At 48.6% G+C, this 23,137-nt stretch overlaps 1 protein-coding gene across 3 annotated transcripts in view; it reads right to left on the reverse strand.

The window, feature by feature from the left end:
• mei4 (meiosis-specific, MEI4 homolog (S. cerevisiae)) overlaps nucleotides 1-23,137 on the reverse strand; it is a 49,745-nt gene that overhangs the window by 19,341 nt on the left and 7,267 nt on the right. For 2 of the 3 annotated variants that reach the window (XM_028396871.1, XM_028396873.1), the window contains exon 5: nucleotides 6,260-6,358. In XM_028396871.1, coding sequence (XP_028252672.1) covers nucleotides 6,260-6,358 — 99 coding nt within the window. Of the gene's footprint in view, nucleotides 1-5,624; nucleotides 6,359-23,137 lie in introns of those variants that run through there. The other variant, XM_028396872.1, reaches the window with a different exon arrangement.

The raw sequence follows: 23,137 nt of genomic DNA on the forward strand, positions 1-23,137 counted from the left end.
CACAGAGACACACACAGAGAGACACACACACAGAGACACACACACAGACACACAGAGACACACACACACACACACACAGACACACAGAGACACACACAGAGAGACTCACACACAGAGACACACAGACACACACACACAGACACACACACAGAGAAACACACACAGAGACACACACACAGACACACACACACACACACAGACACACAGAGACACACACACACATACACACACACAGACACACAGAGACACACACAGAGAGACACACACACAGAGACACACACACACACACAGACACACAGAGACACACACAGAGAGACTCACACACAGAGACACACAGACACACACACACAGACACACACACAGAGAAACACACACAGAGACACACACACAGACACACAGAGACACACACACAGACACACACACACACACAGAGACACACACACACAGACACACACACACACACACACACACACAGACACACAGAGACACACAGACACACAGAGACACACAGACTCACACACAGAGACACACACACACAGACACACACACACACAGACACACAGAGACACACAGACTCACACACAGAGACACACACACACACACAGACACACACACACACAGAGACACACACACACACACACACACAGAGAGACACACACACACAGAGAGACACACACACACACACACACACAGAGACACACACACACACACAGACACACACACAGACACACACACACACACACACACACACACACACACACACACACACACACACACACACACACACAGACACACACACACACACACACAGACACACAGTCTGACTGGTGTCTCACAGCTCAGGATGTTGTTGTGCAGCTGTTTTCCGTCTCCAGGTCTGATCCATGTATCTGTTGTTGCTCCATCAGCCTCCAGGGGCAGTGCAGAGGTGTCAGAGAATACTAACAGAATGCAAATGCTCTTAATTACACTCTGTTTATTCCACTTTCCCTCCAGCTACAGTTTGATTGCTAAGACAGCATCCTGCTTCAGAGGGCGGCGCTGAAGTCTGGCTCAGACCCGAGCGCTTCACCCCGAACACAGAGTCACACAGAGGAGACGGCGGCCCCGCCTGAAGGGTTGAACTCTGTGTGTTTATGCCACCAGCAGACAGCTCGGAGGAGGCAGACATCAGTGTGAGGAAGAGGAGCAGAGCTGCTGGAGTCTCGGCCTGCAGCGTCCACAGACATGTGACAGGACAGCTTTGGTCCAAACATGGAGGACAGGGGGAGACCTGGACCACAGAGTCAGTCACACAGTGACCTCCCTGTGACGCCGGCAGCGGCGTGCCTCCTCTCAGCTGTGAGGCTCTGAGGAACAACCCGCCTGCTCAGCAACATCTTCTCTGCAAAAGGTTGAACCAGCTCCCAGAGACAAAGCCCCCCTCCTGTGCTGACTCAGACGGCCGCCGTCCTGCTGACCTTAGTGGCTGCGGGGGAAGAGGCCGCACCGCGCGCCTCACCTGAAGATTAAGACGTCGATACGCCCGATCGATAGCAGCAGCTTCTACCTACAGCGTCTGAGAGGACTGAAGGCAGCATGGCTCAGCTGCCCGCACAGAAACCATGTAACCGAGCTGTAATAATATGAATCCTCTGCTGCAGACAGAGCAGTGATCTGACAGGATCACAGTTCTAAGACTGTTTACACAGAAACACAAACATCATCCGAGTGTGATCAGACCGATTCAGGCAGAAATGACTTCATTCACTGCTGATGACAGAGTGATTAACTGAGCGGCACATTGCCTGTGAGTGCAGCAGGAGGACAGCAGGTAAACCATCACACAGCTCTGAGCAGTTAGCACGCAGCTAACAGACCAGCGTTCCTCAGGTTCAGTTCTACTCGCTCTGCTCCCACAGATGATTAACCCTTTCCACCCCAAGGCCTGACGTTTCCCTGGATGAATTGAAAATGAACTCTAGCATCACAAACCTCACCGTGGTCCCTGTGGCCGGTTTATCGGACGGATGTCTCAGAACACAGAGCTTCCTGTAAAGCTCCACTGGCTCCTGTATTGTTTATAAGCATAAATATGTCCTCATTCATGTCCACTTAGAGGACCAGGACAAAGGGAGACAATCAGAGGTCTCGCCTCCTTCATTCCTGGTCTCACACTTCTTTGTTTCTCATTTCTTCATCTCTTCTTTCCTTGTCTCTCCTCCTCTCATGTCCTTTCCTCGTCTCTTGTCTCTCCTCGTCTCGTGTCCTTTCCTCGTCTCTTGTCTCTCCTCCTCTCGTGTCCTTTCCTCGTCTCTTGTCTCTCCTCCTCTCATGTCCTTTCCTCGTCTCTTGTCTCTCCTCCTCTCTTGTCCTCATCATTTCCTCGTCTCTTGTCTCTCCTCCTCTCTTGTCCTCATCCTTTCCTCGTCTCTTGTCTCTCCTCCTCTCGTGTCCTTTCCTCGTCTCTTGTCTCTCCTCCTCTCGTGTCCTTTCCTCGTCTCTTGTCTCTCCTCCTCTCGTGTCCTTTCCTCGTCTCTTGTCTCTCCTCCTCTCGTGTCCTTTCCTCGTCTCTTGTCTCTCCTCCTCTCGTGTCCTTTCCTCGTCTCTTGTCTCTCCTCCTCTCGTGTCCTTTCCTCGTCTCTTGTCTCTCCTCCTCTCGTGTCCTTTCCTCGTCTCTTGTCTCTCCTCCTCTCGTGTCCTTTCCTCGTCTCTTGTCTCTCCTCCTCTCGTGTCCTTTCCTCGTCTCTTGTCTCTCCTCCTCTCGTGTCCTTTCCTCGTCTCTTGTCTCTCCTCCTCTCGTGTCCTTTCCTCGTCTCTTGTCTCTCCTCGTCTCGTGTCCTTTCCTCGTCTCTTGTCTCTCCTCCTCTCGTGTCCTTTCCTCGTCTCTTGTCTCTCCTCCTCTCATGTCCTTTCCTCGTCTCTTGTCTCTCCTCCTCTCTTGTCCTCATCATTTCCTCGTCTCTTGTCTCTCCTCCTCTCTTGTCCTCATCCTTTCCTCGTCTCTTGTCTCTCCTCCTCTCGTGTCCTTTCCTCGTCTCTTGTCTCTCCTCCTCTCGTGTCCTTTCCTCGTCTCTTGTCTCTCCTCCTCTCGTGTCCTTTCCTCGTCTCTTGTCTCTCCTCCTCTCGTGTCCTTTCCTCGTCTCTTGTCTCTCCTCCTCTCGTGTCCTTTCCTCGTCTCTTGTCTCTCCTCCTCTCGTGTCCTTTCCTCGTCTCTTGTCTCTCCTCCTCTCGTGTCCTTTCCTCGTCTCTTGTCTCTCCTCCTCTCGTGTCCTTTCCTCGTCTCTTGTCTCTCCTCCTCTCGTGTCCTTTCCTCGTCTCTTGTCTCTCCTCCTCTCATGTCCTCCTCAGCTCGGGGTTTTGGTGTAAATCAGGTTCAGGTGCAGAGTGGACTTGGCTCTGATGGAAACAGCCGGCTGGTTGTGATGTGGTGATGGAGTCGGCGTGTGGGGAAGCTTTCTACCAAACATGGAGCTGAGCCTCTCTCCCTGCGGTGGTACTGGCATCCCAAACACTGCTCCCCTGCTCCTGACAATGTGCATCCATTACTGCCTGTGTTCTTGACAAATGAATGTCGTTAATGAGCGGTGGGCAGCACCTGGTCCTGATGGTCACACTCAGCCTCGGGGAAGCTCGAACTGAAGCCAGCGGGACGCCCTGGAGGACAGATGCTGGCTGCCACGTTAGTCTGCATTAAAGACAAAAGCATCCATTCATAGCAGGGATGAAGGATCCACACATGCAAATCAGAGGCTGCAGTCCAAGTGAAAATAATGCTGTAACACTCCACTGATTCAAAAACCTGTAAATGAAGATGAATGAACAAGTCGTCCTGAATGTCCAGCTGGTCAGACTCCTCTCATTGGACTGCACAGAGTGATAACAGACGATGAGCAGAGAGCCAAGAACCAAGGCAGGAGTGCACTGAGGACACCTCCACACTGATCTGACACCTGCCGAGTGCTCTGCAGGTCCCTCTCCTGACCCCTGGAGACATGGACCACCCAACCTGTGCTGCGGTGTCTTCTCAAAGACAGTTTTACTCATGACCTGTGAGTCCTGGAAGCTGTGAGGTGGAGCCTCCGGGGATCAGACTCGTTCATCTGTTCACATCCCACAGATCCTGGACTAACAGATCCACATACTGACAGGAGCCCTGATAATCTGATAATCAGTCTTCAGCTTTTCACATCTAGAAAGATCCCATGATGTCACATGTGGTGTTGGATTGATAACTGACTGGATCATTTTTAAATATCCGTCCCTCTGTCCTTTTTCCCACCAGGATTATGTGGATGCTGCTATTTGAATGAGCCTCTCCCAGTCCAGAGCCAAGCGTCTCTTTCAGGCTGGGATTCAGGACAGTAATTGGTCGTTGGTAATAAAATCATTAGCTGCAGTTACAGTTGATTTCTGAATCATCTGTCAAATAAAAAGCAGAGGCCGACCATCTGGAGGAGCGGCACAGCTCCATCAGCTCGTGTATCAGTGAAGGTCACGTCAGAGGAAGTCTCCACCTCCTCTGTGTGGTTCCTCTGTTTCGATGGAGAGAATTCATCCTCCCAACGGATCCTCCTGCAGGTTCTATAGAGTCCCTCTTCCATCTCCCGGGTTGATCCCTCATGCTCGCCTCAGTGCTGCTGTTTTACTCCCACATCTTTTTTTAAACCCAGAGGCTGTGAAGCGTGAGCCACACACCACACTGACCCTACAGCCTGAGCAGTTCTCTGATGTGTGACACCACTGATGGAACATATGGAAAATTCATTTTCATATCAATCAAGGTCATGCAGATTTCAGCAGTCAGAGCTCATCAATCACCTGCTGCTGATCTGCATTTATGAAGCATTATTTACACAACCCAGTGTGTGTGTGTGTGTGTGTGTGTGTGTGTGTGTGTGTGTGTGTGTGTGTGTGTGTGTGTGTGTGTGTGGGTGTGTGTGTGTGTGTGTGTGTGTGTGTGTGTGTGTGTGTCTGCCATTTGTTACTTCTATATGTCAAAGACATAAAGTTAATGTATTTACACCTGTCAGGCCAAACAGCACAGACAGCACTGTCCCATAGGGGGCGCTCTAGAAACACTGAAGAATGAATGAATGTCCACCTGAGATCGTGTGGATAAGTGCATGTAAAGAGCAGGACATGGCAGCCAAGGAGGACTAGCTTGTTGAAGCAGACTCTCCTGTGAACATGTTCAGGCGTCCTGGAGAAGCCTGACGTGGGGTTAATGCCTCCACCCCGACTGTGTAGCCTGCTACCTCAGCCACACATTGTGCGAGGGTGTGTGGACTGCACGGAGCCCTCTGGCACTAATGATGAAAGCTGAATAAAAACCCTTGGTCAGCCCTTCTGGTTATCACCTCAGCCATCGGCCAGCTTTTAGAAAACTTCCTTATCCGAGTGCTACTCTCCTCCACCGATGAAGGAGCGGTGCTGGGACTCACACTGGGGTTCTCTGCTGATGACACAACCCTGCGCCTGTCGATCCCACACACACACACACACACACACACACACACACACACGATGAGACGGACTCCACATTAACTGTCAGCGCACGTACGAGCGCTCCGTTTTTATTTTTTCCTCCCTGCTGGGCTCCCGACAGGATATGAAAGATGAGGAGATCACAGACAGAGAGGGGCAGCAACAATAGCAGCGATAGCTATCGCTGCAGCGGAGACCTGTGAGCTGCGGCTAATCCATGACATACCGGGAAGATATTTAGCTGCACTCATGTCCAAATTATTATTACACACACATGCAGATACAACCCCTGACAAAGAAACCTCACACCAGTGCAGGAGCAGTCAGGAGTAGCACCGCCCCCGTGGATGGGAGCCCTCAGAACCCGAGCGTGGCCTCATCGTTCACTGCAACACAACGTGCTACACAACCAAGCTACAAACAGGCTCTCTCCACCTGCTATGGGTGTTTTACCATCTGCATTTTTACAGCCTCTTCCTTCAGCTCTGCAGACAACAGGTGCAGATTTATTTCGCACTGTTTAGTTTTTTCCTCCTGTGGGTTTTGGGGCTCTGAGGGCTCTGATCCAGGATATGCTCCTGTTGGTTTGTGGAATTTAGTGATAAATAATAAAAAAGTCTTTTTGTTGCTGCTCCGGACCCGGATCTCATCGGTCTGAGGAGCGGAGCAGACCCCCGATCCTCCACATGCTGATGGAAAACAAGGGAAACTCATCTGACAAAACAAAGACCCGCTGCTCCAGGCGGCTCAGGAAGCCCGTCTGCTCCGCCCCCACCTCCACCCTGCATGGTACCTGTGACTTCTGCAGAAGCTCTTCCAGGATCCAGAACAGGTGGCACGAGTTCTGATACTCATCCAGGGGAAAGGAGCCGATCCCCGAGCTTTCCTGGCCCTGCAAACAGACAGCAGGTGAAACTTACTAAGCACACCGAGCAGAGCGCACACAAAATACAGAACCGAACACCAGCCGGTACATCCTGCAGTCTGACAGGATTCCACTCTGCGTACCAGCAGGGGGCAGTAGCCTGTAATTCCAGTGTTTTATTTTCAAGAGGCCTTGGGTCCTCTTTCACATCAGAAACAATGCAGTCAGGTTCAGGCTTCAAAACCTTCTAGCATCAGTTCAGGTTCTTGTCCCCTGATTGGAGCTAATCATGGCCGACGGTCCCTGTTCAACACTAAAACACCCAAAAAGCTAGAGGTGCACTGAGTGACAGCAAATGCAGGCTAAAACCCGGAGCCACGAACGACTGTCAGCTCCGTGTTTCACAGACAGTACTGATCGTATTGATCGTCCTGCCTCGCTGCGTTTGATGGACGGAGACTGAAACTACTTACAAAGGACGTCTGGGTACAGGCAGGCAGCGCTCAAACATTACAAACCAGGCAGCGCTCAAACATTACAAACCAGGCAGCGCTCAAACATTACAAACCAGGCAGCGCTCAAACATTACAAACCAGGCAGCACTCAAACATTACAAACCAGGCAGCGCTCAAACATTACAAACCAGGCAGCGCTCAAACATTACAAACCAGGCAGCGCTCAAACATTACAAACCAGGCAGCGCTCAAACATTACAAACCAGGCAGCGCTCAAACATTACAAACCAGGCAGCGCTCAAACATTACAAACCAGGCATTCATTATTCAGAGCAGCAGAAGTTACTGCATTTCTTCAGGGCTTCATCTCACTGTGCCTGTGCAAATGTGTGTGTACATGTTTGCATAAGTGTGTGTGTGTCTGTCTGTGTGTGTGTGTGTGTGTGTGTCTGTCTGTGTGTGTGTGTGTGTGTGTCTGTCTGTGTGTGTGTGTGTGTGTGTGTGTGTGTGTGTGTGTGTGTGTGTGTGTGTGTGTGTGTGTGTGTGTGAGAGAGAGAGAGAGAGAGCAGGATGTCAGCAAAACAAAACAACAAGCAGCAGATGGCTGTCAGGTGTTCCTCCAGGCTAACACCTTCAGAGAGCTGACAGAATGAGACAACAGCAGCCCCTTAACCTCACACACACACACACACACACACACACACACAAACACAGACACACACGGGTCACTTTTCCATTTTCTTGATACCTCACAGTTCACTTTTGTTTTGAAAACTCCTGCAGCTTAATCAATAACATTTTTAGCTCGCAGTGCATCAGCGGCGGGCGGTGCTCCGTTATTTATTACAACAACTCCAGCTTTAATATAATGGCTGCTGAAATGTGGAGGCCCAGAAATGCTGCCGTCCAACAGCCACGCTGTAAACACCTTATTCATCTTCTCTGAGAAGTCTTTAATATTTTGGGATTACTGCACATTTGTTGGCAGGTCCTCTCTGGGGCAGCCTTCAGCACTTATAGGACTGCTTAAACTGCATTTGGGCAGTCCAGGAGCTGGTGTGTCCCAAAAAGATGTGGAGGCACCGTAATGCGGTTTGTGGAGGTGATGGCAAATCGACGATGTTGATGAAGATTCATAGAGACGATTGAAGCAAGGTGTCTGCTGCTTGGATGCATTTCTCTTCATAATTAGGAAGCCATGATTATGACACATAACCCGGGGGTTCTGCTTGTATCCATGCTGGCGCTGTTTCCACAGAGGTGCAGGACTTTATGTTGCAGTGAACACTGAGCTCACATGTGAGAGGAAACAGACCCTGCAGCTCCACCTTTTAAAGAAAAACAACAGCATCAACTGTCTCCGCGAGCCACCCAGAAATAAGGCCTGTCTGCAGCAGTGAGGAGGACGTCAGGGTGGGTGGGGGACCGATCGTCAGACTTTAACGTGGGAGACTGAACTTTGTTTTCCAACCAACAGGCAATTTTTGACAAGTGTGACAGACCTGAAGCTGACGGCTGACAATCAGAACGTTCAGGTTTTCTGACACGACAACAATCGATTCAGTGTAACAGCCGGTTCTGTCCCCGTTAGGTCTGCTGGACCTGAGGACTTGAGCACACTGTGTGTTCAAACACTTCCATTAAGAGGCCGCAAATACACACACTGAAACAGCTGTAAACAAGGTGGAGGACACAATTCATCTGGACCAACACACAGAGGGAGAGAGAGAGAGAGGGAGGGAGAGAGAGAGAGAGAGAGAGGGAGAGAGAGAGAGAGAACACACACACACACACACACAGAGGGAGAGAGAGAGAGAGAGAGAACACAGAGAGAGAGGGAGAGAGAGAGAGAGAGAACACAGAGAGAGAGGGAGAGAGAGAGAGAGAACAGAGAGAGAGAGAGAGAGAGAGAGAACACACACACACACACACACACAGAGGGAGAGAGAACACAGAGGGAGAGAGAGAGAGAGAGAGAGAGAGAGAGAGAGAACACAGAGAGAGAGAGAGAACACAGAGAGAGAGAGAGAACACACACAGAAAGTAAGAACACACACACACACAGCCTGCAGTGTGAATCATTGTTAAGCAGATGTGTGTCTAAGCTGCATCACACACACACACACACACACACTCCTGCAGCATTTGCACTGATAAAAACTCAATCATATCTCCAGCAGTAGACACACATGTGCAGATGAACATCAGCTCTTCATGGTGCATCCACCTTCATCACAGAACTTCAGCCAAACACTTCTCCCAGCAACACACCCGCCGCTCAGCTGTGGAGAACAGACAGGTCCTCATTCTGAGGCTGTGTACAGAGCAGCTCTGTCTATGAGATGGAATCCAAATGACACACACAGTGTGGAGGATTCAGACGACGGTGCAGGGTAACATGGAGACAGAGCTGAGATGTAGACAGAGAGGTATCATAATGTTTGAAAATAACACCCCTCTATCAGGAGAAAACCAGCTCAGTCAGCCGAGGAGGAAGGTCGTTGAGAAGCGCCGAGCCACATAAACACTGCAATTCACAGCGAGATGACAGCCTAACACCACCGAGCCCGTTTTCAAACTTCACAATCTTCATCCCTGAAAAACGTGCATGTCGGTCTATAAAACACACGTTTCACCGTGAGTTCCCTCTGACAGCGTTCAGAGCTGCTTCATGTGGCTGAGGCTGTAACCTCCAGCCTGTCAGCCGCTCACATGCCCACATGAGATGAATGAAGCCATGAAGCAGGCTTCAGTGTCCGGCAGAGATCGACACGTGGAATGAAAACGTAGAGGCTGCTATGATGGAGGATCTGTGACCCCCACGAGATGAGGACACACAGGCAGCCGCTCTGCATGTCCTGCTGCTGGAATGACTGCCAACAGCAGGGCGGACTGATTGAGTCGTCCGTTGGCTCGTTAGCGTTCCACTGGGATCCGGCCGTGGGCTGACAGCGGCAGGATTTGCTGCTGCCTTTTAATAATCGGGATAAACGGCTCTCTCATTCTGTGCCAAACCACAAGGTCAACACGCACTTCACCATCACTGACCGCAGCGAGTGACCTGAGCCACGGGCTGAAGAGGGGGCGTCAGCTGAGGTCAGGGAAGGTCGCTACCATAACATCCACGTGAGCTGAGCGACAGGATACTGTAGGCGGGCTCTGAATGTCTGCAGGAGGCTCCGCTGCTGCCGCACAACTCAAGAGGTGATGATTAGTTTTTCCCTCACTGTAAAGACCGTTACACATCATCTACTGCTCCAGCTGGTTCTGATACAGCGCTCTGTGTCAGCAGCCACAGTAATCTGCTGTAAATACACACCACAAGCATTCATGGGAAAATGGCCAGACTGAGGAAAGAGGAAACCATGTCAGACGTTAGCCTCTCCGCCATAGTTAGAAGTGCGACGCAAAGAACGGGCTGCATCCCTAAATCTCCACAGTGAAGCATCTGTCTCCATCTACCTCCATCCGCTGCGTTCTCCTCTCTCACAATGATTAACTTCATGTCCTCTCTCAGAACATCCATGTGTCTCCTCTTTGTCCTTCCGCCTGACCTCCTGCATCCTTCTACCAATATAATCACTCTCCCTGCTCTGCACATGTCCAAACCACCATGTCCAACCATCTCCACCTGGTCTCTGACTTTGTCCCAGTCAACCTGTCCATGTGATGTGCTCGTTTCTGATCTGGTCCATCATCGTCACCTCTAAACAGAACCTTAACGTCCTCATCTTCAGCTGCCTCCTGTCTTTAGGCGGACAAAGTTGATGTGATACCACAGGCTTGGTGGTGGAGACCAGAACCAGACATAAAGGACAGTAAATATCAGCTCTACAATGGTCAGGTAATCATGAGTGAACACAGAGGTGTAAAGACTGTCAACGAAAAAACTCAAAATACAAAGAAGCACAGACCAGGATCAGAGTGCTGGTCTGGAGAGGACACAATTCTGCTGTGCACACAACAAATATCAAAGATTGTATAGATTACAGGGCTCCTTGTATAGATTCCCACACCTGTTAACGACCATTGCTGGGATTCAGGGGTGTGACTGCAGTGGATGAGAATCTGAGGAGGGAACTCCTGGATCTGTATGCAGTGAGGGAGCCTGGAGCACCCTGACCCAGATAGCATCGGCTGCCCTGAGATTGAAACGCTGCAGCCCTGAAAGGGATTTAATCGTGTGTTAGATTAGACCTGGAGCTCATTACTGCTCAGTGACAGTCTGTGCTGATGGAGGGGCGGTCACGCTGAAAGCTGCTCAAGTGGAGGAAAATACAAGAATGGAGAGGATCACTGCATGAGGCCTGACAACAGCGTTCAGGGAAAGAATCTGAACTATAAGGCTTCACGAAATAGAGTTTCCTTAAAGATGTAAACAAACGTCAACAACTGTCTTTGCTGAAGATGTATATTTAAAGAATAACCTGCTTCCAGTTCTCGTATTTTTGAAGGGTTACATGCACACACTCTCCAGCAGGCGACCAATATGAAACAAGACATTTTGACATGTAAGGCTTGAAAGAAACTGGCCCTGACATCTTGTTGTTTTGTTGAGGATGGGCTTAAACATCAGGGCCGTATTCAAAGACTCTAGGAACCCCTCAGACAGCTCTTATCTCAGCCTACAAAGTCTTAGTTATGACTCTGAGCTTATGCTGCACATAAACAGGAATCTGCTCGGACAGGTGATGGCTGTATGCAGGTAACAAACTTCACTTGAAGCATAGCGACATATTCCCTTAAAGCCTAATGGATTATTTTCAGGAGGTGGCTGAGACAGATAGTTTGGAGGACGATGCTTCTCTCTGTCCTCTCTGTTTAAGGAACTCCTAAAAGTCCTCCTCTCTACTACAGTATTTCATCTTAAGACCTCTCTTAGGAGCTAAGATGTTTTGTGAATAACAGTTATCTTTACAAGGATTTAGTCTTAATTATAAGGGGAAAACTTGGAAAACGTCATGGTTCTAAGATTTTTCCAATAAGTTTACCACTAGGCACCTTCAGGGCTAAATCTCCAGACAAAGAAGAGGCTGTAGAAATGTGGAGGAACAACATGACGACCACAGACCCAACGCTTTACCCTGACATTTGTGCCAGGTTGCTCTGAAAACTCAAACATTAATTGCCAGAACTGATACACGGCTGTTAAATGCTACTAATTAGCTTCGACCCTCCTGGGACTTACCGCTTCACTGCCTTTTTTTGACTAATGGAGTCACTTTTACGTCAATACATTTTCATGAGGTGCTGCTTTCAAAAGAAACCAGGGAGACAGAAAAGAGTGATGGGAAGGCAGACACAGAAACAGAGAGAGCAAGGTAAACAGGAAGAAAAGGCTATAACCCGAGAGAGAGAGAGAATGCAGAGGAAGAGATCGATTAAAAGGGAGGAAGAAGAAGCAGAGCGACAAACAGAGGGAGAACTGCCGAGGAGTTTATAATGAAGCGCTGCTTGGGCGGGAGTGTGAAGGGCAGTAATTTACCCGTCAAGGACAGACTGATGTGTCACCAGGGTGGAACAGAAAGCCCACAGTGTGAGTGAGAAGCTCCAGCCTGACACTGAATAGCCTGCCTGCTTACACGTTCAGCCTGAGCTGACACCACCCACAGCGCCAACAACTGCAGCCTGAGCAGAGTGGAAACCACGTCTCTACAAAGTTCATACAAAACATTAATTACACGCATGTACATCAGCCAAAAGTCCAGATGTGGACACAGACACACGGCCATGTGGCGTAGAGGAGTACTGCTTGTGCTGTTTTTACAGGTGTGACGCTAAGGTTCATGATGCTTCTGCACTTTATGGTTTGGGTCTGAGCTGGTTTGGACTGTCTGCATCCAGCGGGCTTAACATAAATAACATGAATTCCTGGCGGTCACAAAGTGAACTCGACCACAGTGTGCTTCAGGCGTACACGCAACATGAGCGCAAACAACCCTTCACCTGCAGCAGACAACAACTCCCAGGGATCGATTTTTCCTTTTTTTCCTGCAGAAACGTCTTCTTGCAGTGTTTTATTTTTTCCCCCGACCGTCTCTTTCAAGGCGGTCCGCTGACAATCCACCGATTCAACTGACAGAAAATCAATCCAATCTCATCCGGGTCCAGAGTTCTCTGAGCTCATATCTCGTCAGGAACACAGGTTTGTCTAGTTCACGCGCTCACACACACTCTGAGAGGAAGCACTGTATCCTCTTGTTTTCCTTATCTCCTGATCAGCAGCCCAAGAACGTTCCTCTGGGCTGGATGGTTATTCTTCCTTTTTTGTTAAATGGTCTCCTGAGGATGTGAGAGTTACAGACAGGGGTCTGCTCTGTCATGTCCGTCAGCTGGAGGTGGCTGATTTGACAGCTGAGCTCCCCCACAGACCACAGCACCATATTTACAGTGTAAGAGAAAGTAGAAATGCCAAAGACACAAAAACAAGCTTTCCCTTGGACCTGATAACTTAGACCCCGTTCACACTGGGGAAATCAGTCCGGCTGGAGCAGGATTCATATTCGTATCTGGACATATCCGGATAGTTTTTTTCTGAGTCTGAACACCATGAATCTGGATATATCTGGATAGATTTCAGTCCACCTCTCGGAGGTGGATCAAGGCGGATTGGCTCACATCTGGCTCAGGTCTGAATGCAAACACGGCTAGCAAATCCCACTAGGAACATCATACTTCTGGTTCACAGGGACAGTGTCCGGGTCGCGTACAAAAGCCGTATGTAGACAGCCATTGAACTACGACAGCTTTGCCCCAAGTTTATTTTCCACTGGGCTACAAAGGAATAAACTGCTTTTAGAACTGAAAAAAACAAAGGCTGAGCGACACGGGACAAAAAAAACCCCACACAACGCATGTGCACACGCGGTCCTCCAGCGGCCTGAATGGACTCTGTATATTACGAGGCACCACCTAGTGGTTTGGAGGACAACAACCAAGCCAGGTTAAGCTGGATTGAGCACGGATTAATCCCTACTCCAGCAGCATGGACTTTCTCCAGTGTGAACCTATGTGGTGGGTTTTATAGTGACGCGTGCAGGACTTATAATATGACTGTACGGAACAGGCCGACTGCAGCTCACAGCTCATCCAAACAGAGGATGGACAGGTTGGTCCAACACTGTTGCACTTCCATCGCGTCACAAACAGACCTGCACTCCGCACTTACAACAAAACAGCAGCAGAGGTAGAGTACATTTTAAGTGAATTAACAAATAAACTGGGCCATCCATAGACGAAAGGATTGTATTTTACCTATATTTAGAGATTTAAGTGATGCTTTGAGAAGAAGTTCACGTTTATAATATGACGTCATGATGGGATGATTTTCAGTTCCACCAAAAACAACACTGACGCCCACAGAGCTAACATACACAGGTATAAAGGCCGCCCGCTGTCACTCACAAATCAGGAGCGCCTTCTTTTCTTCTTCTTCTACAAATTGCCTGACGGACTTCACCCATCCACTGCCGCGTGACACATCTAAAGCACAATCAAGATTAAGAAGGGCGGCGGAGAAACTGACGGACAATTAGCTGCGGATCAAAGCAGTCCTCCACCCTCAAAGCAAGCTGCTCTCATTACGGGACTACCCGCGGAGGCCGAGACCAGTTGATCAAAGTCACTCTGTGAGACTAAACCTGGGAGCCTCGGAGGAGTTACTGTCACTGCCGTGCATCGCTGCACAAACACGCTGCAGAGGAGTCTTCCACTGTCTTCCTCTGTGCACCAACAATACACACAGTTACAAAGCCTTTTGAAATATTTCAAAACAGTCTTTGAGACAAATACGATGAGTTCAGCCCAGAGGAGGACACAGATTAAAATGAGGGTGTAGCTGATCGTGGAGGTTGGAGATCGAGATGGGATGGGGTCTGAAAGGCATGTAGAAGCTTTAGACCTACTGATGCTGGTGGTCAGCTCAGGGAGGTCGATGGGGTCTATGAGTTAGATTAGGATCTGCTTCTAGAAATGGCGGTGTGTCCTCGGCGGTCGCAGAGAGATTTTCTCTAATATTAGTGATTTTAACTTATGGACAGAAGCACAGCTGTGCTCTGGGATCACCTGTGTCTCCAACTGTGGCCAAACTCTACATGGAGGAAGTGGAGAGAAGAGCCCCGAGTCCCTTTCCTGGAACCACCCCCACATTCATTTAGCCTAAACATACACTGATAGCTAATAATTGATTTGAATTCAGGCCCTGATCAGACTGCCGCCTTTATGTTTCTCTTGACTCAGACTGAGAGAAACGTGGCAGCTCATTCATCTTTAACCATCTAGGGTGGCATTGAAGGGCGATGGTTCAGGTGCAACTTCCCTGTTCCCCTCACAACTCCAGCAGCAACAAACACTTCCTTCTGCAGCCATGTTTTATGAATGAAGGTGAAAGTGGAGCCATTCAGAGTGTGAGTGTGTGAGCAGCGTACAGAGTAAACACACAGGCTCCAATGATCCTTCTCAGGTCCTAATGTGTTTAAAATGTGTGAGTCACAGCTCTCAGTCACCACAGAACATTAGCCACTCATTAAAAAGCTATTAAAACACAATGAAACCCACATAAACACACAAGTGAGAGGCTGCAGGTCTGTTGGTTCCATTTCTGGGGTTGTTTGTTTTGTAAACTTGCCATCAATATAAGTGACTTGTTCCTGAACCTGAGAGTGAGCCGGACATTATCTTAAATAAAAGACCTCTCCACCTCCACTTTGTGGACTCCTGGCAGCCATTGGGTGTGTGTGTGTGTGTGTGTACATCAGCCCCGTGGCCAGCTTATGTCAGATTCAGTGTTGTTTTGAAGTGGGTGAAAGAGGTATTATGGTGTTCATGTGTGATGTGTCGTTTACTCTGACTGCACCACATACAGATGTATGGTCACGGTCTGACACCAAGGTGCACTCCATCCATTCCACAGCAGCAGCGCTGAACACCTGATGAGGTTTCCCACCAACAAAGAAATCAGCAGCACAAACGGCTTCTGGATTTTAACTAAGGCCGCCACAAACGACTATTTTGACAGAATATTTGAGTAATCGGATCACACGCAAATGTCGTAATTTTCGCATAGGTACGGCTTCCACTAATGACTATTTCAATAGTGGACGACTACTTTGGACGGCTAATTTGTCATCGCTTCATCCGCAACCACCTCCAAGCCTACGGCCGAAACCCTCATGCTTTAAAACTCTGTGTGTGTCTGTGTGTGTGTCCGCTCACCCATTCCCGCGTCTGCCGACGCACATTACCGCCAAATCTGAACTCCACACCAACCTACAACCGGCTCATCCGAACCTATTTACATGATTTACTGCTGAAATGGATGGACTGTTTCTTGGCGTCAGACCATGACCATACATCTGTATGTGGTGCAGTGAGAGTAAACGGCTCATCCGGGATTCAAACCCAGGACCTCTTGCACCCAAAATGCAGATTATCCCAACCTTCGAATGTTACTCGAGTACTTGACTAATCGTTGCAGCCCTAATTTGGAAACTTGCTCTGATGTCTGAAAAACAGTTTCTGCCTTCATTTAGGTCGATCACATCAGTCTGCCGGATTCTTACAAGACGTCCAGCTGCAGTGGACACTGCTCATAAATATAAAGTAGAGGAGCCTCAACACCACATCTCTCCAGTAGCAACACAATCCTACCAGCATGCATCACACGGTGCTTCACAGAATCACTGGGAAGCGTGTAAATAATGGATCCTGTGGAAGGACTTTGTCACGGTCTTTGGACGAGCTCTCCCACTGTCAGCGTCCTTTAGTGTCACACGTGAGTCAGTATGAGTGTGACAGTGTCTTGTCCACACAAACACACTACCTGCTATGGAATGTTTTTGCAGCATGAACTGCTACACTGCCGACTCTCTCAGACTATTTTCTTTTTTTGCATATGTGTGTTTTTAAGGTTGTAAAGCAGGGAGCAGATCTGGAGAATAATCTGGCTGCCTTTGTCTGTCTCTTCTTAGTCATGATTTGGATTGGACTGCAGGGGGTTTTGGCAGAAACTAACTTGTTCTGGGCCAAATTCCTGCACTTAAGATGTACTTGGCAAAGGTGCAGATTGGTCTAAATATTGGCCTCATTAATTCTGCGTGTTCTCCAGCACTGACAGCCAAAGCTGAGCTGCTTTGCAGACTTTATATAGCTAACAGTCCACAGAGAGTGTGTGTCCACACAGGATGATATAAGCTAGCAGATTTGTAATCCAGTCAGACAGTAGCTCAACTTAAAATGCCAAAGCCATCATTGCCATGATTGTGAAGTGCTGTTAGCATTTCTGGAGAATGCTGCAGTTTGCATTTACATGGGGCACAATTAACCAAACGCAAATGGCATTAAATAATGCTTCTGTCTATTAAAAGTCACAGTGCATATAAAGAGGAGTGTGTGAAGTCCCGTCTGCAGTATGAGGACCGTATACACTCAGGATTCAGTACAAGATGTATGATTAAGCAGCACAGTGAATTATCCAATTTATGATGTTACTGACAGCAAGCTCAGTGGGAGGAAGACGACAGACAGGGACGAAGACAACAGCCAACCAGAGAGCCAAAGAATGATAATTAATTAAGCCATCAGCACAGACGCCACCAGAGCCTCCACACAAAGGATGTCACTTCAGACAGAGCAGCCCGAGTGCTTCAGCAGAACACAACCAGTTTAAGTCCACACACACACACACACACACACACCACATTCTGTTATCTTGTCACATTTTTGGGAATGTTTGAATAACAGTAGCAGATCACACTCACAATTTATTTTTCCAACGTCCCTCGACTCTAAACTTCTTCCGTCTGAATTTTAATGGATACATCACCACTCAGACAAACAGTCATTGCACGGCGTGGATCTAATAAACTTTGGTACGACGTCAAGTTTGATGTGTGCAGACTGTACGATGACCATTCACTGAATCAAAGGCGATCACAGGTTACGACGTACGTCATCATGCGTGGAGGAGGAGGAGGACGTGGATGCGGGGTGACAGGTCGTAAATTTCTGACACCGCTAGAATTTTATTTTGGCTTATCTTTGGTACAACAGCCATCACCGGCCTCACAGTGAGACGTAACACCACCATTTTAGAGCCACGACCAAAGATATCTCTACGATTCTCCTGCGATGGACGTCGTTCGTCTGCGACATAATGTGAAGCATTAAGCAGCTAAAGGACTAAAAACTGTGTCCTGCACAGACATAGGTTGGTGCAATGTCCTCTTCAAACATGCTTTAGAAAAAGCTCTCTGCCTGGACAGCAGCTCTTCCTCCTCTATCACAAGCAATCCGATCAAAATCAGGCCACTGAGGAAAGCTAGAAATTAGCATTGTCTGAGGAGGACTGCTGTCGTCTTTCTGAGAAAAATCTGAGTTTAAAGGCACTTTTATTAACACCAAGCTAAACAACAAATCAGCTAAAAGTACACATTGGACTCCAAAAGACCATAAAGTGGCTCGATAACTGCTGACAGTCAAACAGACTTCACTATGAGCAGCAGTGTTTACAGTACAAGCACAAGCTGTAGAGAATCGGTCATATAATCCATTGTATTCCCAGTACGATGCTGGCCTTGTGCTCACACTGCCTTATGCTTCACTGTACAATCGATCACTCCATCTTCCCCATCAGCGTTCTTTAAAAGCCATCCCTAGGCCAAGGATTTCAACTGTTCTGTTTCACAGCAGCAGCTCTGCACCTTGGAAACAGGGATCTCCATGCCTACAGAATGTTAACGGTGTCATGGCGACGTGAGAACCAGACAAAATGGGCTTTATGGCATGTGAAGCCACTTTCATGGAAATGACATGAAGTGTGCTGCAGCTCAAAACACCATGAAGAAAATACATTTCACCCTCTGTGGGGGAGTTTATCTAATCAGAGCCGAAGAACACTGCTCCTAAGAAAAATGCAGGACTGTAGGACTTCATCCAGCTCCTGATATCGAAAAGATAAAGCAAGCGTTCAGTGAGGGCTGCATCAGCTGTGATGCTCATTTCCTCCGGCTTTGCCACCACCACTGAACTCTGCACATCTGAAAACTCATTTGGCCAAATTTAATATCCCCAAGCCAAACTTAATATCATTAAGGGCAATCATCCCAGACACTGGCTGGCTGTGGAACTTATCAGGATGCTCTAATGAGATGCTAACACACACACACACACAAGTTTCAGGGGATCTCAGTTTAAGCGAAGTGACAGAAGAAGGTTAACCAGGAAGGCCACCCAGCTCTCCACCAACAGGTGGCGCCAAATATTAGTAAATTGATTGATGTGTCCACCAGGACCGACGCGAACTAAGAACTCACAGTGATAGACAGCAGTCATTAAACAGCTCTCAAACAACCAAGAATGTGCTAACCCTCCGACTTCAAGGAAAAACAACCTTCTCCATCCAATGTTTACATTTTTGTCTGAATGGAGGCCCCATGGGGTCCACTGGAAAGGGTGTGTCTCTCTGTGTGGGGACACACTGTACCTGCCCAACAGATGAGCTTTAGCTTAAATCCCCACAGCTGCTGGGCAGCATATAAAGGAACAATAGAAGATGGTCACCACAGTCAGCACAGACTGCGGCTGCTTGCTTCGCACTCACACACAGGGGGGAAAAAAAAGACAGTGGTTTCCATAGCAACAACTTGTAATCCCTAAAATCACACACACGAGTGGGTCAGGGCTTCCAACACACAAATGAAAGGTTAGAATATCAATCATTCAATAGTGAGTCATCATTTACAGTAGTATCTGGAAAAAAGGCAACATGATGTCTAGAGTGCCGCACATGATGAGGTTCTCCTGTGTTCCCTCCACCTACAGCCAGCAGGATGTTTCCACTGTGGCTTGGATTGCTGTGAACAGTGTCTCAGGTAGTCAGACTCACTGTTCAGCTTCTCAAACATGAGGATTTGTTGATTATTTACGTGAAAATACCTAAGGTCTAAACCATGCATTCATTACACAGTCATCAATCAGCTAATAAGTAACCAGCATTATACAGTATTAGCAATTATAAAGCTAAATTGAAGAAGAGGTTAATTTTTTTAGGTTATTGTTCATCGATCCACCTCACAGCCTCTCCAATAAACAGGTAAAAACACACAAGAGACCGCGAGCTATGGACCGCCCACCGTCTGAGATCACAGTGTGCACAGCACCGGTGTCAGACTGGCATTTATGCTGCCCAGTGGTTCCGAGTTACGGCTGGATTTCATGGTGCTTTGTCCTGAGGGGCTCTGGCTGTTTGGTGTCACGCCCTCTGACAGAACGACGCAGTGCCCAGATGGTCCAGCTTATCTGTATGCTGCGCTGCGCCAAGGACAGTGGCGCCTCTCAGGATGTGTGTCAGCCAGGCCACCCTGCTCCTGATCGCACACTCATGACTTTCCACGTCTGTCCTTGAAACATTCAAAACACTCATTCCTCAGCTGATTCCGGCGACAGCGTTGAAACACAGTGATCCATGTTTATCATATTACATCAGTGGTATTTTTGGGAGTGTTTTGAATAATGGATGAAAGAAAGCATGAACCTGAGCTGTCTGGTACAGAAAGGCTGGAAGTCTTAAATCTTCCCTTATTTTCACATCTGCATCAAACAGACCTGGTACCTTATCTACCAAGATCCATTTCACATCAGCAACAATCGAGTGTTTCCATTGTAACATATTGCAAAACAACACTTTACCATCCAAGGACTGTGCTTTGAGGTTCAAGAGAATTTTTTGAAGAGTTTAAAATAGGGACGTCCAGATCCGATCCTGTGATCGGAAATCAGGCCCGATTACATGGTTTCAGTCTCGATCGGAATCCGACATTATCTTCTGATCAGGACTTGCGGCAATGCAGCCTTTGTGCTCGTGGAAACGTGTAGTGGGTGACAGGTGAAGGTGCAGGACATCACAGCCACAATGGCACAAATGATCACAATGAGCGACCTGCCAGTCGCCTTAGTAGAAAACCTTAAAAGTATCGGATCAGGACTCGGTATCGGCAGATACTCAAAATCAAATGACTCGGACTTGAGGGCAAAAAAACCTGATCGTTGTCCATCCCTAGTTTAAAACAGAGACTGCATATAGAAATGGACGCCATGACAGTTCCCCAAAAGTGAGGCCAAAACGCCTGGGTCGCCCCCTGCTGGCTGGCTGTAGTACAGGTCTTATCCCCACCTCCTCCATGTTAGTGGATGGGACACAGATCCACTGAAAACAAACAGGATGAAACAACCAAGGCCCTGGCCTGTTGTAGCACAGAGAGCGAGCCACCTTCAGCTCAGATTAACGACACATCCGTGGTTAAACCTTGTGAAACGAGCAGCGATACAATACTATATGATGAGCAGGCATTGCAGCCAATCAGAATGTACTGCATGAAGCTTTGTAGTTGGAAAACAAAGACCCAGCAGCAGACTAGCAGCTAGCCCATTAACTTAATGTCTTCAGTTCATGTTTCCAGACAAACACCCCGAGCGACCGTTCAGGTCTGCACCTCTGTGATGTGAGCAATAACGAGCAAATAAGGTTGATGATGTGTGAACATGACACGCAGCCCTTCAGCCATCATCGCCTGTCCTCGCCACCTCTGGAACACAAAGGCCTGAGTCAGCTCGCAGTCCCAGGACAGATGGGGACAATCTGCTCGCAGCACGCCACACAGTGTGCGCCTGTCAGTTCATCAGCCTGATGCTCGTGACCTGACAACTTATTTAAAGTGCAGCTCCACCCCATGAAGCTCTTTACACTCAGACACAGTGTGTCAGACAGTGTGCTGGTTAATGTACGCCTGCCTAACGGGCAAATCTGTGATTTCAGCTACAGTCCAAGCAAAGCAGGAGGAAGAGAGATACGTCCAGCTCGGATGTAAAAGCCTCAATTGTGTCAACTTCAACCCTGCGACCCCCAACCAGTGTCTGTGTTTTCCCTCCTGTCACATGTTCAGTCAGTGTGAGCTCACGCTGTTGTCAGCTTCTTGTGACCAAACACAAGCTGAGATCAAATTCAGCTGCTACGACCTGTCACTCTGCATCCACCTCCTCCTCCTCCTCACATGATGACGTACGTCGCAAACCTGCGATCGCCTGCGATTCAGTGAATGGTCTTCGTACAATCTGCACACATCGAACTTGACGTCGTACCAGAGTTTATTAGATTCACGTCGCATAGTGCATCATTGATAAAAGTCGCACAGTAGAGAGGCCGTTACATGTGAGCAAGTGCAGCTGGGTACATGTCTTCTGAGCTGCTCTTACAAGTTTTACTAAATCTTGTTTTACTAAATGTACTACTTACTAAATCTTGTCTGAAACCACAGCAGCAGGCTGAGCAGCTACACTCACTATGAACAGTATGTGTAGTAATCCGATTAACCCCCTGTGCCACGTCGACGTGACCTCTGGGTATATTTTACTGCGACCAGCGGCCCCCGACACACATTATGCATCAGCTGGTGGTTATTTAAGAATGGAAGGTTCAGCAGTGGCATGGATGGATTGTCAGTCACGCCGAGTCTCGGGATGAGCCAAGTGCATAAAAATGTTAATGGAAATGTAGATGTGGCCCCCCCCCCCCCCGAGAGACTGAACCCTGCAGCTCCGTCTTCAAACGCACTTCAAAGGCCATCTGGTTGTCCCTTGAAAGGACGAGGACGAGTGATGTGGGTGGACACGCTGAACGCGGCCTGCGTGCTTTGAAATGTCAAACCGGCACATTAACAGGTCTACAGGCGTTTATGTTTCCAATTACAGCTGAGTGCTCGGAGGAGGATGTCGGAGCAGCTGACAGTTGGTGGAAGATTGACTCTGGGATTGCTGCTAGTTTGCCGGAGACAAAAGCTCCACGGCAGCCCAAGGCCGTTCTGCAATGTCAACATCTCCAGTGAGCAGCGGGTTCAACTTAGCGCACCAAAACACCGTGCTGATAAAATTCTCTTTTTGGCATCGCCTGACTCGAGAGGAGGAGAAAAACAGGCACAGCTGAGCATGACCGACCCTGCTGAGTGGGAGGGAAGCTCAGCAGGAGGGACGGAGGGGGGAATCATCTGTATCCTTTTCTTTCTTTATTCGTTTCCATTTGGAAGGACCCCCGGCGGCTCCACACTCAGGTCTGCCTTTCACAGGAAGCAGGCCGGCCGGCCGCTGCTCCTGCCTGACCTGTGACTCACGGTGACCAAAGCCGCGGAGAGGCGTTTGAATGTGTGGCAGACAGGAAACTGCTGGGACGCAGTATCGATCATGGCAGTTTAGAAGTGACCATGGCGGCGAGTCAATAGGGCAAAGTGTTTACAGCTCAAGCCTTGCATAAAGACTCACAGCTCCGCGGTGGAAGAAAATGTGCATGAGGCAGAGAAAGAGA

Source organism: Parambassis ranga, chromosome 24 (genome assembly GCF_900634625.1).
Source record: "Parambassis ranga chromosome 24, fParRan2.1, whole genome shotgun sequence".
Lineage (NCBI taxonomy): Eukaryota > Metazoa > Chordata > Actinopteri > Ambassidae > Parambassis > Parambassis ranga.